At 37.2% G+C, this 20,751-nt stretch overlaps 1 protein-coding gene across 6 annotated transcripts in view; it reads right to left on the bottom strand.

The window, feature by feature from the left end:
* LOC101796210 (formin-F) overlaps positions 1-20,751 on the bottom strand; it is an 89,127-nt gene that overhangs the window by 24,641 nt on the left and 43,735 nt on the right. For 2 of the 6 annotated variants that reach the window (XM_072026487.1, XM_021276577.4), the window contains 4 exons: positions 6,789-6,893; positions 5,254-5,340; positions 2,921-3,094; positions 1,258-1,406 (listed from right to left, as the gene is read on the bottom strand). In XM_072026487.1, the coding sequence (XP_071882588.1) occupies positions 1,258-1,406; positions 2,921-3,094; positions 5,254-5,340; positions 6,789-6,893 (515 nt within the window). Of the gene's footprint in view, positions 1-1,257; positions 1,407-2,920; positions 3,095-5,253; positions 5,341-6,788; positions 6,894-7,557; positions 7,649-7,933; positions 8,111-17,638; positions 17,774-18,941; positions 19,123-20,751 lie in introns of those variants that run through there. The other 4 variants (XM_013105398.5, XM_005010421.6, XM_072026489.1 and 1 more) reach the window with 4 other exon arrangements.

Here is a 20,751-nt window from a genome sequence, read left to right on the forward strand (position 1 = left end):
AAATTATTCCTGGCACAAATTGCCTCACAATAAAGTTTCTATGACAGTGAAATCTCCTGCTTCATTCTCTCCTCTAGGATTCTGCTCTGCTGCTTATAACAAAGGCCCCACATTCAACAAGTGCAGGGTTTTACTGTATGTGTTTTTTATTTTTATTTAAGCATTCGAATTCTCACTTTTCCTGAGGGTTAATGCATTTCTTTATCATTCTGACAGTCCTATCAGACCTTTCTTTCCCTCTACTCTCTCTTCAAGGTGTGGCTAGTTGATTAAGGTGTTATATGAAGAATTTAAATAAGTTTTGCAACACCAGAAGAATTAAACATAAAATATAAATTGCATCTATTCCCACATAAACAGTCAAAGTGATAAGAATTGCTTAATGGAGCTGGCAGTTATATTGATCTCTCCTTTCTTTAAAACAGGGACTTATAGTTTAATCGGATCTCCAGATGTTTCCACCATTATTTACTTTGCCAAAAAAGAGAGGATTAATATCAAGTGGGAAGCAACAAGGGCTTTGCTTCACAAGATAAATAAAAATCAATTTTTGTTTGTTAACAAACTTGTTAAATGTTGCAAGGTAACAAATCCTGAGACACACTTGAGGATAGTGTTTACAAGACATACAATAGTAGCCTTTAAAAAACAATTAAAATCATTTTATGTGAACTGTGAAGTCTTTTGAGATAATTGCCCCATGCAGATAATTACAATGTTAAATTTTTTTCATTAGTTTCTGCTAGATGGATTTTTTTCCCCTCTTTTTCTCTTGTTTGATAACATAAGCAATACCTGACCATGGGGGGAAAAAAAGATATTTTAGAAGCTGGCTCAAGAGAAGAGTGGGTTCTCTGTAGGATGGGCAGCCATTTGGCAAGTGAGAGTCAACATTCTCTAGCACAACTCCTACACTCCTTATCTGCTTTCCCAGTCTTTCTTTCCTTTTACTGTGACTGCAAATTGAATAAAAAGTAAATAGGTAAGTATAAAGTGCCATCATTAAAATCACTGACAACCATCATTGTTATATACTTGTGTTAGTAAAACACGCTAGGACTCCACCATTTGGGGCACCACTATTACACTAACAGTTAATTTCAATGTTTTCAACTCATGCAAATTGGGCATCTAAGTTTTAACTTTAAAAAGAAATTAAACAATTAACTTATTATCAACAAAATAAAATCTTAAAGTATTTGCCAGACAATTCAACATAATCTACAATCCAAAGGTCCATAAAGATATAGTTCATACTTCACCCATTCAGTGGATATAAAACTGTTCTGCTGCAAATCCAGCAGTCCTTCATGTATCACATCATATTCTGCAGATCTTCTAGAGCAGGACTCTTCTGGTCTTTTGTATGAGTTACTCTGTATAACTCTGCTCAGAAGGTATATTATCTATATAATAAGTGTCAGAGAGAGAGCATATTTTCCATATTAATTCCATTGAATCAGACACTAACAGGTGGATTTTTCAGCTGCAAAAACATTGTCTACACCATAAGAACTGGCCAAATAGGTAATTTTTATTTATTTATTATTTTTATTTTTTAAGAATAAATAGGATCTTTTTATGATGCTTAACTACTTAACTGCAATTTTTTATCATGTCCACAATCCTAAACCTGTCTGTATAAGGAGAATATACCTGTCTGTATAAGGAGAATAAAACTTTCTTCTGGAGACGTTACTCTAAAACATAATTTTACATTTATAGTTCATATACAAAGCAATCTAAGACAAAGTTTCTGTTCAGTTCAGTTCAAGCCCAAGTAGTACTTGACTGATTTAATTAGAAATCTCAAATGAACCCAGAAGAAAAATTAAAGTTTGGCATAGATGAAAGTAGCATGGATTAAGGTGGGTGTGAATTTAAATGACTCTTGTTGTTATACTGTGCCTAATCTGAGTGTTCTTACCACAGAACAAGTGTACCTTTAAGCTTTTCTGCTAGACACAATTTTGAAAATTAAGCTAACTAGCCATGAGGTGCTGTCTGAAATAAAAGTTCCTTCCTATGTTGCAAACTGATAAGCTTCATGAGGGAGAAACCCCTCTGCAAAAGATTTTCTCACTAACAGGTTACTAAAGTCTAAACTCTTACTAAACTATTCCATGTTTTTTAAGAGTCTATATCTCAGCCTGAATAGCGCATCTGACTTTAGTGCTTCAGCAGTGGGATGGCATGAATTCCAATACTTGACCCACCCCCAAACACGGTCAGTATCTGCACTCAGGTGAAAGGCTAATTTCACAACTTGAGTTTCTCAGATTTCAGTGTAGAGCCTAATTACATGAACTCCTTAGAATATTTGATTCAGCCTAGAACTCAAAAGGAGCTGAAACAGTTCATACAAAATCTTGCAAAAATTAATTACACAAATACCTAGGCTGTCTTCCTCTGATAACTTTATAAGTACAGTATGTTTTGATGGTGAAAGAGGAACCACTAGCTCTTCTCCCTCTCCCCACTCCACCCACAGCATGAGGGTGGCCTCATTCATTCTTAAGAGTATGCATTTTTATAAATGTATGTCTCATATAAAGAAAACAATCTCTTAGAAAACTTCAGTTAAAATCCAAATATGCATGACATCAGTTTTGTTTGCTTGATTTATACAACTAAGTCAGACCAACTGCCTTCAAGTTGTTGTTGAAAAAAAAAATGGATCTATCTTCATGTTACATCCCAAGCTAGTTGTAGATTTTTAGTCTTAGTGGCCAAACTTTATCCTGGACTCACATTCCTTTTGCTCTATGTATCAACATACACAGAATAAAGACATGCCTACTGCTTTGATTACACAATGCACAGCATAACAATTCCCATTTATGACTGGGACCTGCTGGGTCCATACCATAATATTAGCTGTTATTTATAGCAATCTATCCGTGGCAGTATAAAAACTTACCTTCCTTTTATCATCAAGAGACACTGCTTCCAGCTCATAATCTTGTCGCCCATGAAACACAATGCTGAAGCGTCTTCTTTCAGTATCTTCACAGGCTTTGACTTGTGAGAAAGGGAACTGTTTCTTAATAATTCCTTTTTCAAAGTTAAAAATTGTCTTTGTGTTGAAATCAATCTGGAACAGAAAGCTCTCATTACTTGATTCCGTCACTTCTCTTCACTGGAAGGGAAAGAGTGTCCCCAGTATCACCATGAAAGGACATTTAGATAAAGGATCAGCTTAGAATACATATCTATTTTGCCAATGATTAGAATAAAAAATGGCTTTCCATCATTGAGATACAGTACTGTATTTGTTTTAGCTACAAAACAAACAGGGGGAACACAGTTATAATGACTATCTATTTCTTTAGATGAATATGTATCGATTTATCATTCTGAAATATTAATTCTTTTGAAATTCTCCTTTTGTTATGAAACAGTGCAGAAATTTCCCATAGCAGTAGTGGTAGCACAAACTAATGGCATGACCATCTCAGTAGAGATTCAATTACTAACTAGTTCAATCTAAAATGGAGTGAAGATGCTTATTTTTGCAACAGCACCTTCCATGTAAGGAAAAGAGGATATTTGTAATTTACTGGTAGATTACTTTCTGACACAAACATTATTATACTTTTAGATCTGATCTATCACATTTTTTTATCTATATATGTATATACGTGAAGTGATATTAATAGTCAATAAAGTTATTTTTTTACTGCTTCCCAGCTGCAACAATTAAAAAGTGGTTGTTCCAAAATAAGATTGTGCAGTGGAATGATGATAATCTTATTTACAGTGTTAAAAACTGGCACAGACAGATTCCAATATCTGTTCTGCATGTCCACCCTTGCTGAGCAGAAACAGCTTTGTTGATACAATGAGATGTGAGTATTTTCTGACTGTCCCACATCAGCGAGAGCGGCCCACAGAGAAGATAAGCTCAGATATTGCCTAGGTTAGATATTTACCTCTGGTCATAAATGATTCCCGGCACCTTTCATTCATATACTGCAGACTGTTCTAACTGGATTTTAATACCATGGCCTTTTCCTCATTTCTGTTTATAGCAGGAAATCTCCAAAGCAGAATCACTCTCATTATTATCTGTGACTTTTGATAGCTACTGGTAACTAGAGGACTGCAATTGCTCCAAATTTCCAAAATGAGTAAAACAAAACAAACAAACAAACAAAACTGACAACCTTATGAGCAAAGTCAATAAGGTATTTGCCTTAAAATCTACGTTTGCATTTTAGCAAATAGCCAGGAATAGCCAGGAAATAGGAATGTAATACTCCCCACAGAGCCCAATTTGGCAGCCCTGAAAACTGCATTTCTCTCTTTATACACTGGGGGGACACAATTCTAGGATCAAAACCAAGTTTCTTTAAAACCACAATCAGAATCTTTAAATATTGACCAGAAAATCCTCCTTTTTCTAGTCATGTCATATAGCTCTGCCAGAAAAGAAAGGTGCAATGTGTGAAGTACGTGTACAATCTGTGATGAATGAGTATCTACACCAAATAAAGTGTCATTTTTAAATTAAAAACTTTTCACAGTGCTTTGTATTCTCAACTGGAACGAAGTTAACTGGAATGACTGCACTGAAGTCTATGAACCTGGTCCAATTTACACCTGCTGAGGCCCTGGCCCAGGAAATGAAAAATAAGATAGATGACATCTCTTTAGGACATGTTTGTTATTGTAATAGAGGGTTTGTGAACCTGTTGGGGAATCAATTTTAGCATTTGAAAAATAAATAAATGTTAGAAAACAACTTATTAAATCTTAAACACATTACTTGGAAATGAAAAATTTTCAGAAAGATCTGCCAAAATGTGTATTGTCACTGGGAATTCCTGAGTTCCTCTTACTTTCAGTGGGGCCTGAGATTCTGAGTATTCCCGGGTACATTTCTTCCCAAGTGTGTAAGTAGGTTTTAGGGGTTGCAGTTGAAATTACATTAGCAAAGTAACAAATAACAACATCTCCAAGGCAAAGATAATAATAAATTATCTTTGTTAGAAATTTGGGGTTTTCTTAGAGATGAAACAACCTCTTAGATCATCAAGTTCACTCTACAGCCCTGTCTGGGGCTCAGTAAAAGGAGTTTCAGATATTATTCCCAGAATAGTTTTGGAGTAAAATGGAGAATATTTCTTCGTTATCTTGCACCCCACTGAACCACAGAACGTATAAAGTCATCTTGTAATATTTATTGAGCGACCTAAGTGTCTAATATTTTAAGCACCTAATATTCTTCAAAAGTAAGATTTTTTTAATTACCTGCAGAATTCGTTTCTGCCACCGATAGTGCTTGTATTTGTAGATACTAAAGTTAAATTGTGAGCCAGTTAGCAAATCCGGCGAATCCTAAAAAATAGAACAGAAATCAGCAATATGTCCACACTGTGTGTGGTGTTGTCTTGTTGTTGTTGTAGTTTTGTTTTGCTTTTTTATTATTATTATTCGTACACTCAAATACAATCATGTTCTCAGGTGAAATCACCTCAGTAAACAGTGATCAAACCGTGCTGGGGGCTTTGTACAAACACTCCACACGGAGATATGTAGAAGCACCCTCCTGGTCTGATTTTCACAGAATATCTGCAACTCCTGCTGAACTAATGGAGAGATCACAGATTTGGTTGGAAAACAAAACAGAGAGCAGAAAACAGGAAGGAGAGGAAGAAAAGAACAGAACACATGCAATTTTACCAAGTACATTTCAAAATACATGATTATAAGCCATTTATTAAAGGCACTAACTAGCAAACAAGGGCTGTTGGTGACTTTAAAGAAAAATATTTACAAGCCCTTGAATATGGTGCATTAAAATGGCAAATCTTTGTTCCTTGATATTAAGTGAGGGTATACAATTTGATATCTGATCTCTTACATCAGTTATTTTGTTTGCATGGACAATGATTAATTTTACATCTTTAGGAAAATGCAGTAAGGGGAAGGTCATGATCCAAATATATTAAGTTTCATTTATTTCTAATAATTAGCAAAATCTTTAATGTGGCAAACGTAGAAAAGGAACCCTTTCTTTTCTTACTCTGAGAATATATGTCCACATAGTCTTACACTGCTGAGTTCAATATTTTTGTTGTCTGCAGACTTTCTGCAAAATTTATGCCACTTTTATTAGTACTTATTTTTGCTACTTCTTCTACTTTTTTCCAGCCAAGAAGTTAATAAGCAGTTCAGAAAGATATTTTTTAAAATTCCAAAAAGCTCAGGTTTGTCTCAAAATCGCTATTAGTTCCTGCCGTGCAAGAAATTTTCAGATTGTGTCATTAGCACATCATAAGATTTCACTCCTTCCTGGAGATTCTCCCATAGGGAGGGTGGTTCAAAAACCCCAATCAGAAAGGGAACTAGCTAGTGAAAAGTTCTCCAAGGAATCCTCTGCTGGATAGAGATAGAAAGCAATGAGGGAGATGAGACTGGGAATAAGTAGAGGAGTACAAGGCTGATGTATTAATGTATACAAGTAACCTATTCAGGGAAGAAGGAGGTTTGTATGGACACATCCAATCTAAATTTAAAATACTTAATCCAGGTAATGACATGAATGTCGCCACAGCACTTACATGAGATATCCATTGAACAGGACAACCGTAGCAGCAGATTTTAGCCTTTAGTACCAGAAACATTTGGTTTGAGCTGGAATAAACTGGAAATGTATGTTTGCACAAATCAGGGCTGCAGCTTTGAAAGCAGCACAGATATGCTCCTTACACTCAAACACAGGCTTTCCAGAACATGTTTGTACATTTGGATGTCTTGCAAAATAGATCAAACAGTGACCTTACCTTTTCAGCATACACCTCTTTCTGTGCCAAATGCAAAGCTCCTTCAATGCTCACTTCTTTATTTTTCACCATGTTCATAATTTTGAGGATTTTTTCCTGGCTTAACTGGAAAAAAAAGTCAATCAAATGTTTTTAAAGACTGTTTTTTCATCCGGCTATTGAGGATACTGACTGCTTGTGACAGTTGCAGCTACAGTTTCTGCCATAAAATTACAATTTCACTCATATTTTATGTTCTATCGACAACCTGCCCAGCAAATATAATCCCCCTTTGAAACCTGGTGAGAGTCCACAAGATATCAAATATACAGGGGCTTTTACAATTTTAGAAGATGGGGTGGTAATATCTGGAGACAGAACTGCCAGGAGGAAATCTTTTTAGTTAGAAAATCTGGCAAGAAGTGAAAACATCAATTTTGCATGCTTGCCTGTGTCTTACCCGTAGTGCAAAGTACTGCATATAAACAACATGAAAGCAAAATCAGACCATTCGAAATTTTCAGGGTGAAGGGGAGAGAAATTGATACCTGTACCACCAGGTACAGCTGTCACTTGAACTTATCTGAATGCGTTAACAAGCAGGCATTACACTTCCCCTTTCCTTTGCTTTAAAAAAAAAAAAAAAAAAAAAAAAAAAAAAAAAAAGTTGCACTGTCAATAAGCTTACACACGTTAATTTATGTTACTCTAAAATGAACTGGGTGGGGATTGTAATACCAAACCAGAATAAAGCAAGAGAAAAGGAAAGTGGAGTAACCGGGCCACTTACACTGTAGAAGCTTTTCCACAGCCCTTCATAGGAGGAATAAACAACAGCCTTCTGAGACAGACTGAAGATTTCCCCAGTAAAATAGCCATTCCTGAGCAATAGCAGAACCAGAAATTTAGAAAAAACACGTACCAGAGCTCGGGACTTGTGCAAGAAGCTTACTAACATGAGGGAAGTCACACTCCCACAAAGGAGTGGGTTGGTTTTTTTTCCCCTACAAAATATTCAACTCCTCATTCTGCTTACTTTTACCAAATCTTTGCGTCTATTGCTTGTTCCAGCAGATATGCTCAGGTTCAGCCTAGGAACTTGTGGTTCTTTTATCTGGTGGATTAGCTACAACAGTCAATTAGCTACAATATAGGATGTTTCCTACCTCCCTGGAGAATGACCTCCCCACCAGGAGATAAGTTTCTGTGGTAAAATCTTTCTTTCAAATCATCCTTTTTAAACTCTTCCACGTGGAGCTCTCCCATAAGAAAAGCCCTCTCCAGGAGCACTGCCCCGGCTGTGCAGTGAGAGGCACCTCAGTATCACAAGCAAATCCGAATTTGGCTACCCCAAGGATGAAGCACCGAGACCTCAACTGGTTTTGCTGCTTCTGTAACAGGAAAAAGAAGACAAAGAGCTAAAGCCAGGGATTGCTGGTGAGTGAGGGCTGCTGCCCAGCTGCTGCCCAGGAGGGGATGGGTAAGCAGAGGTGGGGGCTCCCCTCACCAGCTTTACCACACAAAACTGGTGATCACTGCCCCAGCAGCAGCCCCCAAGCAGCTGGCCAGACACCAGAGGCAGATGGAGCAAGCAGCAGGGCTGCAGCTGCTTTGCCACCCCCAGCTCCTTCCTCTCCTGACCAGCCGCTTCCTTTATCTATGCCCACAGCTCTCCACGCATACAGCAGCTTCTCTGCTCAGAGCCCCAGGAAAGCGGCCTTGCAGCTGAACAAGATGCTGCCCACCCATCCAAGCACCACAGGCACTTAGCACGAGCCTGATGGGCAATGTAAAACAACCAGCTACACCCCAGAGGTCAGTGACTTGTAAATCCACAGGTTGTCTCTTCTTCCCGGTCACACTACACTGAGCACACTTTAGCTTTCCTGATTTCCAACACAAGAACCCATTTCTGATCAAGAGACATGCTGCACGTTTTTTGCAGCCCACAAATAAAACTAGGAGTAAAAGAAGAAGAAATATTTTGTTTTTAAAGTCTTGGAATTTTCAATGCTAATATAAAGGTAACTTATAGCATAGCTCCCAGCTGCAAATAGCAATGTGAACAGCAAGGAAAGAATAAAAGCAGTCTGATAATTCATTCATACTTGCTGAGGCACATAAGGTTTCTACAATGACCTCCACATTCTGTATTTGAATTTTAAATGGCCATATATTTACACCACACACACACACTGTATACGATTAGATCTTAACAAGATAATTCCCTACTGAATAGGCTCTGTGTAGGCAAACAAGAATATGGATATATCTGAATTGAATAATATCGTTACCTTAGGGCTAAATTCTACCAGTTTTAAAGTGCAAGATTCTATTGCAGGATTGCAATTCTTGATAGGAAGTTGGGTAGTCTTTTTGGAACTGTTAGGTCCTTTTCTATGGTGAAGGGTTCAAAGATTTTGCACCAGGATAAAAATAACATAAAGACAACATCATAGCCTTATGACAAACACACAGTCTGATTCACATAAACAAGAGAAGGATTTATCTCCTTCGCTTCAGCACACACGTAATTTAATGTAGGAGCTCAATTCTCATTTGAATTTCACAGTGGTGTTTGACAGCACAACATATTGTGCACATCTGCAGGGGTGCTTCCTATGAATGGCCAAAAAACGGAGTTTCAGCTTCCAAAACATGAGGCTTTGAAGTCTTTTTATTTTTTTTTCCCCACAGGATATCGGTGACTCGTCCACCATCTCTGTTCTTGTGCAGCTCCATACTCTGCAGTGTGCCAAGCACTGGCTATTTTAAGGTCTGTCTTTCCAGGCAAATAGTCTATCCTGCACCAGGGAACCTCACCACAACATATCCACCAAAACCAAGACCCTTTCTTGTAATTTATTGTGTTTCTGATTTGCATTGCTGAAGATTTTCAAAAGCTCTTTTTTTCTTTTGTACAAAATTTGTATTCATATAAATTCACAGAAGTTAATGCATTTTTTTATCTACAAAATATTCAGCTCTTCGTTTTGCTCACTTTCACCAAAGCCATCTTTAGACCAGAATGAAATTCTGCCTATGACTTGAAAACAACAGGAAACATTTCTTAATTTTCTCAATAATGTATGAAGACAAATATTTGCAAAAAAGGAGCAAATTGTTTTCTATATTGCAAATTCAGGAAGGTTAGCTAGTAAGTTAGACTGCTGACAGTTAATGCATTCCCCAGAGAGTGCTCAAAATTTGGTGCTTGGTACAGGTTATTTTTAACAGCACCTTCTTGTTTTAATGTCTCTGTTAGCTCTTTCTCTCTGCACATCTGTAAGTCAAGGGGGTGGGGGGAGGGTGGACACAACGCATTTCAAAAGAGAGGCAAAAAAAGGCACTTTTCAGCTTATGAGATCTGTCAAAATTATTTGTCAGAAGTCTATCTGGCTTTGTTTTTTGACATCTTAGCACAGTATTTTTACTTGCAAACAAGACTTGAGCAACAGATCCTGACCTTTATCGTTTTGTATCTGTGGGGCTTTTCTCTCAGCACATCACAATTTTTGTAATGCTCATATTTGTGTTTATTTTGGTTACTTTTTTTTTTTTTTCTTAAAAAGAAACAAGTTTTGTCAAACTATCCACCAAAATGCCACTAAGTCAGATCATGTTGTATTGCCTAATAGAATGTGACTGGTGCAGTGAAACAGAATGTTTCTATACCAGGTTGAATAACAAGACTTAGAAAATATCTTTTTTTCTATTATAAAATATGCACATTAAGAAAATACATGAGATTCCATTAATAATGCATTCATTTACCTGCCAGGTTAAAGAAGTTTGTTAAATACAGATTAAATTTTCTTCAGCCACCCAAAATTTGGTATAGCCACTTAGCCAATCTTAAAGAAAAATCAACGCTTACAGTTGAAGGAAGAGCATGGGGCTTCAGGAATTCTCTATACATCCATTACTCTATAGGATAAGTTGTTCATATGTTTGTCCAAGATACAGTATAAAATGTGTTTAGTGGCAAGATGAGAGATTTCTGGCTTATTCTTGGGCAGTTGCTAATGCAGTACTTTTCTCGACGCTTTACAGGACTTCCTGCCACTCTCCATCCACCCAGTATGATCTCACAACAGGCCCTAAGAGGTATGGAAGGTTTTACATGTAGTCCAAATGCAGTGGTAAATATCAGAAAAGGTCCCCAAATCTTCCGAGCATCAACCAAGAAAGAGGGGTTACAGCCACATTAGGAGAGTCATTTACAGCTGGTTGAACACAGCAGCAGAAGGCACACAGAGTGCAGGAAACCTCTGAGGCATAAGACAGGCTAATGTCTTCCTGGGCCTGTTCCTTCCAACTCTTGTTCTGTAACGCCCACTGGCTCACATCCTCCAACCCACCACAGCATCACTGACTCCTGTAGAATCAGTAGAATCCCTTAGGCCCTCTAGGTTGCAATTCAGCACATGTAAGACCTGTTTCTTTTTCTCTGTTACCTACAGAGGCATTTTAGCTATGTGATTTTTCCTCAGCATATTCATATTCCATTGACCATCCTACCTGCATCATAATAATATGACAGTAATCTAAAGCAAAAAGACTCCTGGAATGTGTGCACATACACCCATGGAAAAAAAAGAGCAAGAAATCTGGATGTCAGTCAGCTATACGTATGATCTCAATTATTGCAATACTGGGCTGATTCAGTAAAACATTATTTCAGGTTTACTCAGGTGAAGATCAGAGCTAATATGCACCAAGCTCTATCATTTCCTGTTACAACAAAGCCAAGTCATGCAGAAATCCTGCTCCCTGTACAAATGAGGAAATATTTTCATTCACATCTAGTCAAGTTATTGATTGCTCTTGCTAAGCATTCCTTACATTGTCTTTATTAAACATCAACAAGGTTAAACGTTCTCTGTTAGCTGCAAGGAGTAGGAGACAAACCAGTGTCTGGCTGCTGCAGGACCCAGAAGAAAGGCTGGAAGAGGGCTTCCTCCTCTTCTGCACTCCACAGAAGCATCTTCCTTTTAGCACTGCTAAGATCAGTTCTTTAAGAGACAAGGGGGCTCAAACCAAGAGGGAAGAGCCAAGCAGAGACTATGCATTTCTTTACAGAGGTCTCATGAATTTCTTGGCATTAGCCTGACTGAATGCTGGTTGTCTCCACAACAATGAATATTCTGTTTTAACATACTTGCCTGATGCTTTTTTTCATCCAGCATAGTGAAATATTTTCACTTCATTTCATTTAATTTTTTTTTTTTTTTTTTTTTTTTAATATAGCTTTTAATAATAGATTTTTTTTCTACCTAACAAAGGAGGAAGAAGTGACTTAGAGGTAAAGCCTTCTGGGGATTTTCTGTTGAGTCAGTGCCTTCCAGCTGCAGTACACAACACTTTCTGGAAAGCAAATACAGTGGAGAAACTTAAAAATAAGTGCCAGGATACAATGCGGCGATTGACCTCGGGTGAAATTTCAAGCAGCAACTTCCTTCTCCAAGCTGTGCTTTTAAAGAAAATGCTTTTTTTTTTTTTTCTTTTTCTTTTCCTCCAAATCAAAGGCACTGGCTTAGTTTACTGTAGTTTACTGAGAGTATTTGCCTTCTTTACAGTACGATGTTGAACTCCACTCTGCCTGCATGTTGAACATGTCATTTAAATGATTTTCAAGACAGCAGACACAATCTTGGTTGCCTTAAAAGTTACAGTTCTTATCAACTTTCATCTCCTAATGTATTCAGTTTCACCAGGCTTGAACTTGGCCCAAAGTGTACTGAGTGCTCCCATATATTTGTAGGGGAGTGGCTGTCTTCTATGTTTGGGGGTATCTGAAAAACCTTCACTTGTAATTTACATGAAATACCAATACAGATGACTGATGGGATATTTTTATGTGGCAATACCATCTTTTGTAGCCAGTCATAGAGATAGACTAATATTATTTGTCAAACAGTGCTGCTATTCATCAAGTAAATTATCCATCTGTAATAATGTTTTGCATTATTTGTTCAGATCTATATCTGGCTGAATAATATCTGTCAACATTTATTCAAAGAAGGTATTCATCAAACAGTAGCTTGATTTCCCTGAAAACACTGGAAATTCTGCCACTTTCAGCAGGAGCTGAAGGAGCCCAAAGATATTTTCATATAATTTATTACATTATTGTAAAAATTAAGTACTACATCAAAAAATCCTAAAGAGCTAGCCTCAAAAATATTTTGGAATCTGAATCATAAATTGGATCCTAGTGAAATGTATACAGCACAGTGTACAATACAAAGTGATTATTCTTTCTTTCAGTTCTGAAGATTTCTCCATATTGAAGAATCTCTATACCTAAACTTCTCCTGAAGTCCCCTCTGAAAACCTGATGATTTATAGGTCTAACATGAAGCAATTACATCGGTGTTTCCCTCAATCACCACTTAACGGGCCCTCACGTTCTCAGCAGGACCCTCGTTCTAATAGCACTTGGAACCTGTCAGAAAACCACACTCGGAAAGTAATTACCAGAGGTGAAAAACCAAAGAGTATATTGAGTGGTGTTGCACAGGAGACTGAATTCATTTTGTTCTATTCAATGTTTTCACTAACAATCTGGCAATAGAGATTTTGCTTATTAAATTCACAGACATGAAGGTGGAAAGAACCACAGCAGGTTGCAACGGGTATTCAAATTCAAAACAAACTTGACAAATTAGAGAAGCACAATTCAACAAGTGGAAAAAAGTATCTTGAGAAAGTTCAGCAGAATTACCAGCTACACACAGGGTAGCTGAGGAACATATTTTCTTCAGAAAAAGACTCAGAAGTTATAGCAGGTTACAAACCAACACAAGTTAACAGCTTCACGCTGTTGCAATAAAACATCCCACTGGGAGGTTATAGACGGCAGCATAGTCTGCAAAACACATTGTCATCTTTCCAGTACTCAGCACTGATAAAGGCTTCTGCTGGAAGAGTGTGACGTTCTCCACATCTCCCAAAAAGAGGTGAGCAGGTTGGAGGGAGACCAGAACATGGTTAGAGCTCAAGCAAGAAGACAAACAAACAAACAAACAAACAAAACAAAACAAAACAAAACAAAAAAAAAAAAAAAAAAAAAAAAAACAAGCAAAGACCTATGGAGATACCTTTTGCAGCAAGCTTCAGATCATGAGAAATATAACAAGTTTTCCAATTTCTAACTTACATATCCTAGATCCTGTTTCAGCCAGGCTTATCCTAACAGCCTGGGCAATCTGAAGCAGGAAAGGGGGTGCCCTTGATTGTGCAGAGCCAAGCCCAGAGTGCTTTGGTTCTTCAGCACTCATTGAGATGAAATAGGACCAGTATATCAATGGCTATTCTGCTTTCTGCCCCACACTAGATACCAACTTTCAATCCAGTTTATTTAGTACTAACAACTAAGGCAAAGGTGGATGCTTCCAAGCAACAATCTCGGAGTATAAAGACACAGCCTTACAGTTCTAAAGCTCCAAATAAAAATTCACAGCAGTTTGAACAGTATTTTAGGAGTTTTCCCTTCACACCTTTTTTATATCTCACTCCAGTTGCTTACAAAGAAATAAAAGAAAGAACTTTGACTATTTAAAAACATGTTGTATTGCTAAAACTCATGGATTTTGTGATTTTGCTGCTTCACTTCACATTAAGTAGGTGCAACCTTGACTTAACCAATCCTAACATGGTATTTTTGTTGAATTGCTACTGTTTTTCTTCAAATAGCTACCAAAATATCTTCACAAGCAGCACTCACAACAGAAATTGAGACTGCAGAATATTTAGGTAGGATAAGTTTTCTGTGCCTGAAAGGTGCATGTTTGAAGTGCCCGTGTGCCTCCTGCCATACACTGACACACCACAAGATTCCTGGATGTGTGTGAAGTGTGTAGAGGGACAAACCACAGCATCTGCACCATACAATGAGCAGTGAAACTTTTCTGTTTCTCACATAGATTGTAATAATTAAAAAGTTAACTGGCCCATTTATTTTATGCTAAAAGTACACTAAGAAAGAATATTACTGTGAATAGGAGGGGAAAACATTTATTGAAAGCTTTTCAACTGGTTTTATCAAGGCTGCAGCAAGGCATACCAATGAAAATGCGGAAGTTCTCAGCATGAAATAGTTTCCAGCTTGTGTGAAGGATGGCGAACATGTTCCATGTTCAATACCAAAATATAGGTTCACTCGATTTTCATTTTTTCCTTCATGATTAAGCATTAAATGAAGTTTACCTCTTCCACTGTCACTGTTTTTCTCCAAAATGTTGGTGGCCTCTACAGACACAAATTACATTAAAAATGTAAATAAAGTGAATCTTTTCTTTTAAGTAATTTTTTAATGTGATAAGATAGCTTTATTTCTTGCTGAATATTGTTGTCAGTACAAATGAATTAAGAGGATGCAACTGAATTAAGTAAATAGGTGCAGATTGCCTTTGAAGTAGCTACTATGGGAATATTTTCCAAAGCCTTCATTCAATTATAGTTTTATGCTAGGCACACTGAATACAGGAATAAAACTCCCATGGATTTCAGTTCCCTGCCACCACAGAAGCATGTAATACATGTCCTGAATACATTAAATGACACTTCATTTCAAAACAATACTTAGTAAGCATGAATTTACTGTGTATTTTCTTGGTGTGTTAAGGTAAAACTTTAATGTTATACAACAAAATGGACTAAAATAGAATAAAGGAAGTTCATATAGAAGTATTTCAGCTTGTTACTAAAATAATAACATTCCATGCCTTTCGTTGTCACAATTAAAATAATCCACAGTGATAAGAACTATCAAGGATTATCATATTTGCTTATTAACATGATGGTCCAATTAATCTTGCGATAAAACAAAGATTACCAGGCTATTAAGCAGTGACATCTAATTATTTTGGAGAAAAGTATGCAATATTTCTCTTCACAGACTTACAATCTGATCTTGTGCCCTAGCGTCTTGTAAAAGCATATCAAGCAAGAATTTGGCTGCTAAAATTATTAAAAGCTGAACAATACACGATTCATTATACTCAAGGTTTATTAGATCACATTAGTTAACATGTGCTAAGCAACAAGTATGAAGTGCAAAACAGAGAAGACAATACTGATTTCATGAATGTTTAAGTGAGAATTACCAGGTCTCCATGAATTCTACACTGTTTGAAATGTTTAATGAATAAACTCTTTATTATATTCCATTCAAAATAAGGTCTGAAACTTAAGGGAAAAAAAAAAAAAAAAATAGTATCTCTCTGCTGATGTCTCATTTCTTACCTAACCTCCTCCTCCTTCCCCTCCCACCTCCCCCCCTTCATCCCAGGATTCTGGTTTGTTAATGAATCATCATAACAAAGTGTTTAGGCAAAAAGAGGCTCTTTCTCCTTGCCTCCCCCTCTCCAATAGTCTCCCCTTATACTCCAACAGATCTAGCAGAATATAGTCCTTGTCTATATATACACAACTTACACAACTTCACCACGTTCTTAAGGCTCCCCTACAAAAGCAGACTCCATTTTCCAAGGTCAACTTTCCTGGAACCAGCTCATTGTATATCTATTTATACTGTGTCTTTAAGTGTTTTCTTAAACTCAGGGAAAAAAAAAATAATCCCTTCAAAAAGATCTTTGACGACATATATTGTGCTGCCACATTCAGGAGGTTGTACCACACTGAGAATGAGACAAGACAGATAAAGGTCCAAATGGCTCTGTAGCAAGAAATTTCACTGAGGGATGTCAGCACCTACTGCTGTAAGGATGATAAGGAAGACATACCTGAGGATGCACTTCAGCCCCTCTCCCACAGGCGTTTCCCCTGTTCTTTGTTCAATGGGCTATCTCCAACTGATTAGAAAATGTAAGAGAACTCAGTGCAGTCTCCCTGGGTCTTTTGATCTTACCTTACACAAGAAAGACATTCCCAAGTTTTGAGGATTTTTTAGATGAATCAAGGAAAAGTGAGCTCTGATTCCTACACAAAGTATTTTCACGTTGATGTTTAACTCTGTCTACAGTTGATTCTGGTTTTAAATATAAACGCAGCCTCCACAAAGCATGCACCACCTAAGTTCAAAACAAGAGGACCAAGGAACCTGACCTGTCTCAAAAGTCCTTTGCTCTGACCAACACTTGACATTAGCTGCAAGGAGCAGATTGCTCCAGATCTATAACTGAGCTGGACCGACCACACAATATGTGAAGTCTTTAGAAGCCCCAGTAGGTCAGGAGAAAATTGGATTTCTTACTTGTAGTCTCACAAAAATAGCCCATCTCCAAAGCTACAGGAGCTCCTAGCTCCTCCTGAGGCTGGGTACATGTTCATGAATATATATATATCAGAAGATATGGAATCATTTGGCCTTATTTAAACAGAATTGATCCCTTGACATATATACACAGTGAATATCTGCTTTAAGCTACCTTCGAAAAAAACAGGAAAAGAAAAGAATCACCTAAGAGAGGTGGCCTTTAACTAAAAGTCCAGCAAAAAAATTGTATGGGAAAACCATAGGGATAAAAGTACTTTAAAGTGGTTGATTAAAGTAAAGCAGGCTAGAAAAGCAAAAGGGTTGACAACTGTTCCACCTTACATCAGCCCTCAGAAGACTTAGATGAAAAGCATCAGAAAGACATGCAGTCAGATTTTAAGAGAAGTTCACAAAAAGTTTCAAACATTTTTCTCAGGCTCAATTTAGCTTTGCAAATCACTTGGTGAACATACAACCTGAGCTTTATGCACATGCTTTATTGCAGGCCTTGGGGAGTGAAAGAAAGGAAAAAATATCACCATCTGGTTACAGCTTCCTGTTTTCTGATTCTCATTCATGTAAGCCCTTTCTGGTAGCAAGCATTTGGTTATTTCCACATCTGTGCTGCCCCTGACCTCCCCAGCAGTACCTGCCAAAATAAGAGCAATGATTCATAAGCTGCACCTCAGGCCTGTGCGTCAGTGTTGGGCAATAAACACAGGGGCTGTAGACAGTAAAGAAAGAGAAAACACTTCCAGTCTGAATGTGTGCCTTTTCAACAGCATTGTCATCAACAGCTTCTCCAAATAGATCCCAGCACATCGTTACACTGAATAGTGCCAGATGGGACCTGTAACTTTATTACATTTCAGGTGTCATCTCCTCAGGTGAAGCAATTAATATCTGCCAAGCTGACTCAGTCTTTGGATGACCTGTTACACTGCCCTCAAAAACACTTGAAAGGCCATGCACGGTGATGTTACATGGAGAGAACAAAATGCAAAATATGCCCTACGCCCTTCTTCCTCTTTGATGAACCAAAGATGTTGATAAACCAAAAGAGGCTTCATACTCATTTGTGTTCTCACCCTGAGTTTGCCTAGAGCCTCACCTAGCAAATCTTCCTGTGAACATCTCGTAAAAGTGGAAGTACACCAACAGAGCAGACTTCTCCTTAGATATCATATTCTTCTCAAAGCACATAGTAACTGCAAGCCAAGCCACTCTTAGTAGCTGCCCAGAACCAACTTAGATCACTCCATCACACCTCCAACCTACACAAAACACACCCCTTCCTTTTAATTGCTCTTTACTCCAGGGACTCTCCACCAGTAGCTGCTATCAGCTTTCCTACCTAGAGGGCAATTTTCCATGGCTTAATTTTCCAGGTAACAGACTTCCAAACACACAAGTATTGAAACCAGCAGAATGCTACAAAGACTATATATCTGTCATGCGCTCTCAGAGAAATGCAGTAGTGTTGCAAGCTGATGTATATTCAATTCTGACATATCAATCTTATCAAATACCAGTATGATTATCAAAAACTGCATTTGCCTATAATATAAAACACTATTTTCCCCCTCCAATTACCTTATGGAAATTTTTAGTGCAGATAATATATAGTATTAATAAATCCTCTCTAGCAGCAATAGAAAGACAGATCTTCTCTTTTTCCCCCTTCGTATCAGGAAAACCTTGCACATTTCAACTTTCTTAAGAATAAAGCAGAGTACAGAAAAATGTTGTTTCGTAACCACCTTCTGCAAACAATTTCTGATATATTAAACCAGTCCACGCTCATATTATGTGCTAATGAATTACATTAAACAATCTACTGCAAATTCCCTACCAATAAAACACAAAGTCATTTCAGTTTCTCGTATGCCACCTCTTCAGTTATGCACAACAAATAGCACTTTCACATAAGCCATAACAGTTTCTGTCTTTACCTGTGAAAAAGTGTCTTGTGTTCTTGTATTATCCATGTCTGTGAAAATTCTATTTGTTTCATCAGTATCCCATAGGGTTACAAACTATAGTTTATTCATGAATCACACCTGCTTTTCTACAGCACGGTTCTCGTTCTCTTCCTTTTTCTCTGCCTCTCTCTCTCTCTCTCATAAAATCTTACAGCCAATGGCTTTTATTAAGTCTTACTTCCTTTTTTTTTGCTGAGAACTGAAAGAAACAATAATGATGCTTTGCTTCCTTATGGCAGTTCTGTGAAAAGACAAAAAAGTAGAAGCTGTTTGCTTTTCTTGAACTGATATTTATGTTCCAGAGACTTCCTAAAGTCACTGAGCCATGAATGTTAAAATTATGACCTATTACTGCACATTGGATCTATCTCAACATCTAACACGTTAGGTAACAAAACAAATTCTATACTAAATGTGGCAAAGTTTGCCTAAAGAACTACAAATACAATAGGCAATTTTCACAGCAATATTTTTATGCACGGCAGCTATCTTTAATGTATGTCTTCAAACTCTACCATGAGTATGTGCATATTGGATCAAAGCATAAATGCACCTGCAGGTTATCTTACAAGATTTCTGTAAAAATGAACAGTAGTTTAGACTCTGCCTTTGTAATCTGTATTTGAAGAGAGTCTAGTGATTAGAAGAGTAGATTAACAGTAAAACATTCTTGAAATCTGACCCCACATTTGACAAAAGTTTTTTAGCAGCTACAAACAAAATAAACCTTGGTTCCCCTTACTGTGTATGGTGACTTCTATTAACACAAAACTTTGTGGAAATTATATTTAAATTTCTGAACAGATGTGGCTGAAAGGCAGACTTCATATTTGGAAATTTATTCTGCTACAAATACAAGCTAAAAGGAAGACAAAAAAAAAAAAAATCCCCAAAATTTGATTTTTAAAAACATGACAGGAATTTAAAAGCTTTGTTCTGATGGTGGGTCTCATTTCAGCTTTTCTGTACTATACTAATGGCAAGGCATCCTGAACTAGGGCTGCAGTCAGAGACAAGCTGTGGAGACTTGGCCAAACCATTCACATTGCAGGCAGGTCTTCAGATGCCAGAGAAAGGTCTGAAATTTGTGCCTAAGACCAGGCTCTGACAGCCACAGAGGATCAATGGCTTCATGAACAAGACCCCTTAAGCTCACACATGCTGTAAATTGTAGACAGACCCAGAGAGACCACAACAGCAAATGTGTGGGAGGAAAGGGATTAGAAATTGATTCTCCCAAGATTACTTAAGGCAATACAAATAGAAAGAAAGGTCAATGTATGTTAATATAGACAATTTTTAATCATTTGAACTAATTAAAAAATATCTCCTACTCTTTGAAAGAATGTTAGCTTAACAAAGTTCAATAACGTAACAAGGTCCAACTAAGTCCAGAACTTCTAAAGAAATATTTTTTGAAAGACTGTCTTTTAATGCTTTCAGTTCTGACTGTTCTATGTCCAGCATGACAGGATTGAAATTTTTCACAAAAAATGGAAAATGAAATCATGGGAAGCATGTTTCTTTGACAGCTCTCCTAAGTCATTTGCTTAAAATAAAATAGCAACTAGTTCATCCAGAATCAAATTTGTAATATTGGCCTATTCCCCCTTTGAGTCTCCAGCCCTTGAGGGACTGATTTTCCTTTTAAATGAAAGAATCAAGGAATGTTTTTGTATAATGTAATTACAGTACTGCAGAATATTTTAGAATGGGAAAATGACAGGTTTCTCTTATAAAGGTTCTACAGAGATATTAGATAGGCTTTTTTTTCCTTCTG

The sequence above is a fragment of the Anas platyrhynchos genome, chromosome 21, assembly GCF_047663525.1.
Source record: "Anas platyrhynchos isolate ZD024472 breed Pekin duck chromosome 21, IASCAAS_PekinDuck_T2T, whole genome shotgun sequence".
Lineage (NCBI taxonomy): Eukaryota > Metazoa > Chordata > Aves > Anseriformes > Anatidae > Anas > Anas platyrhynchos.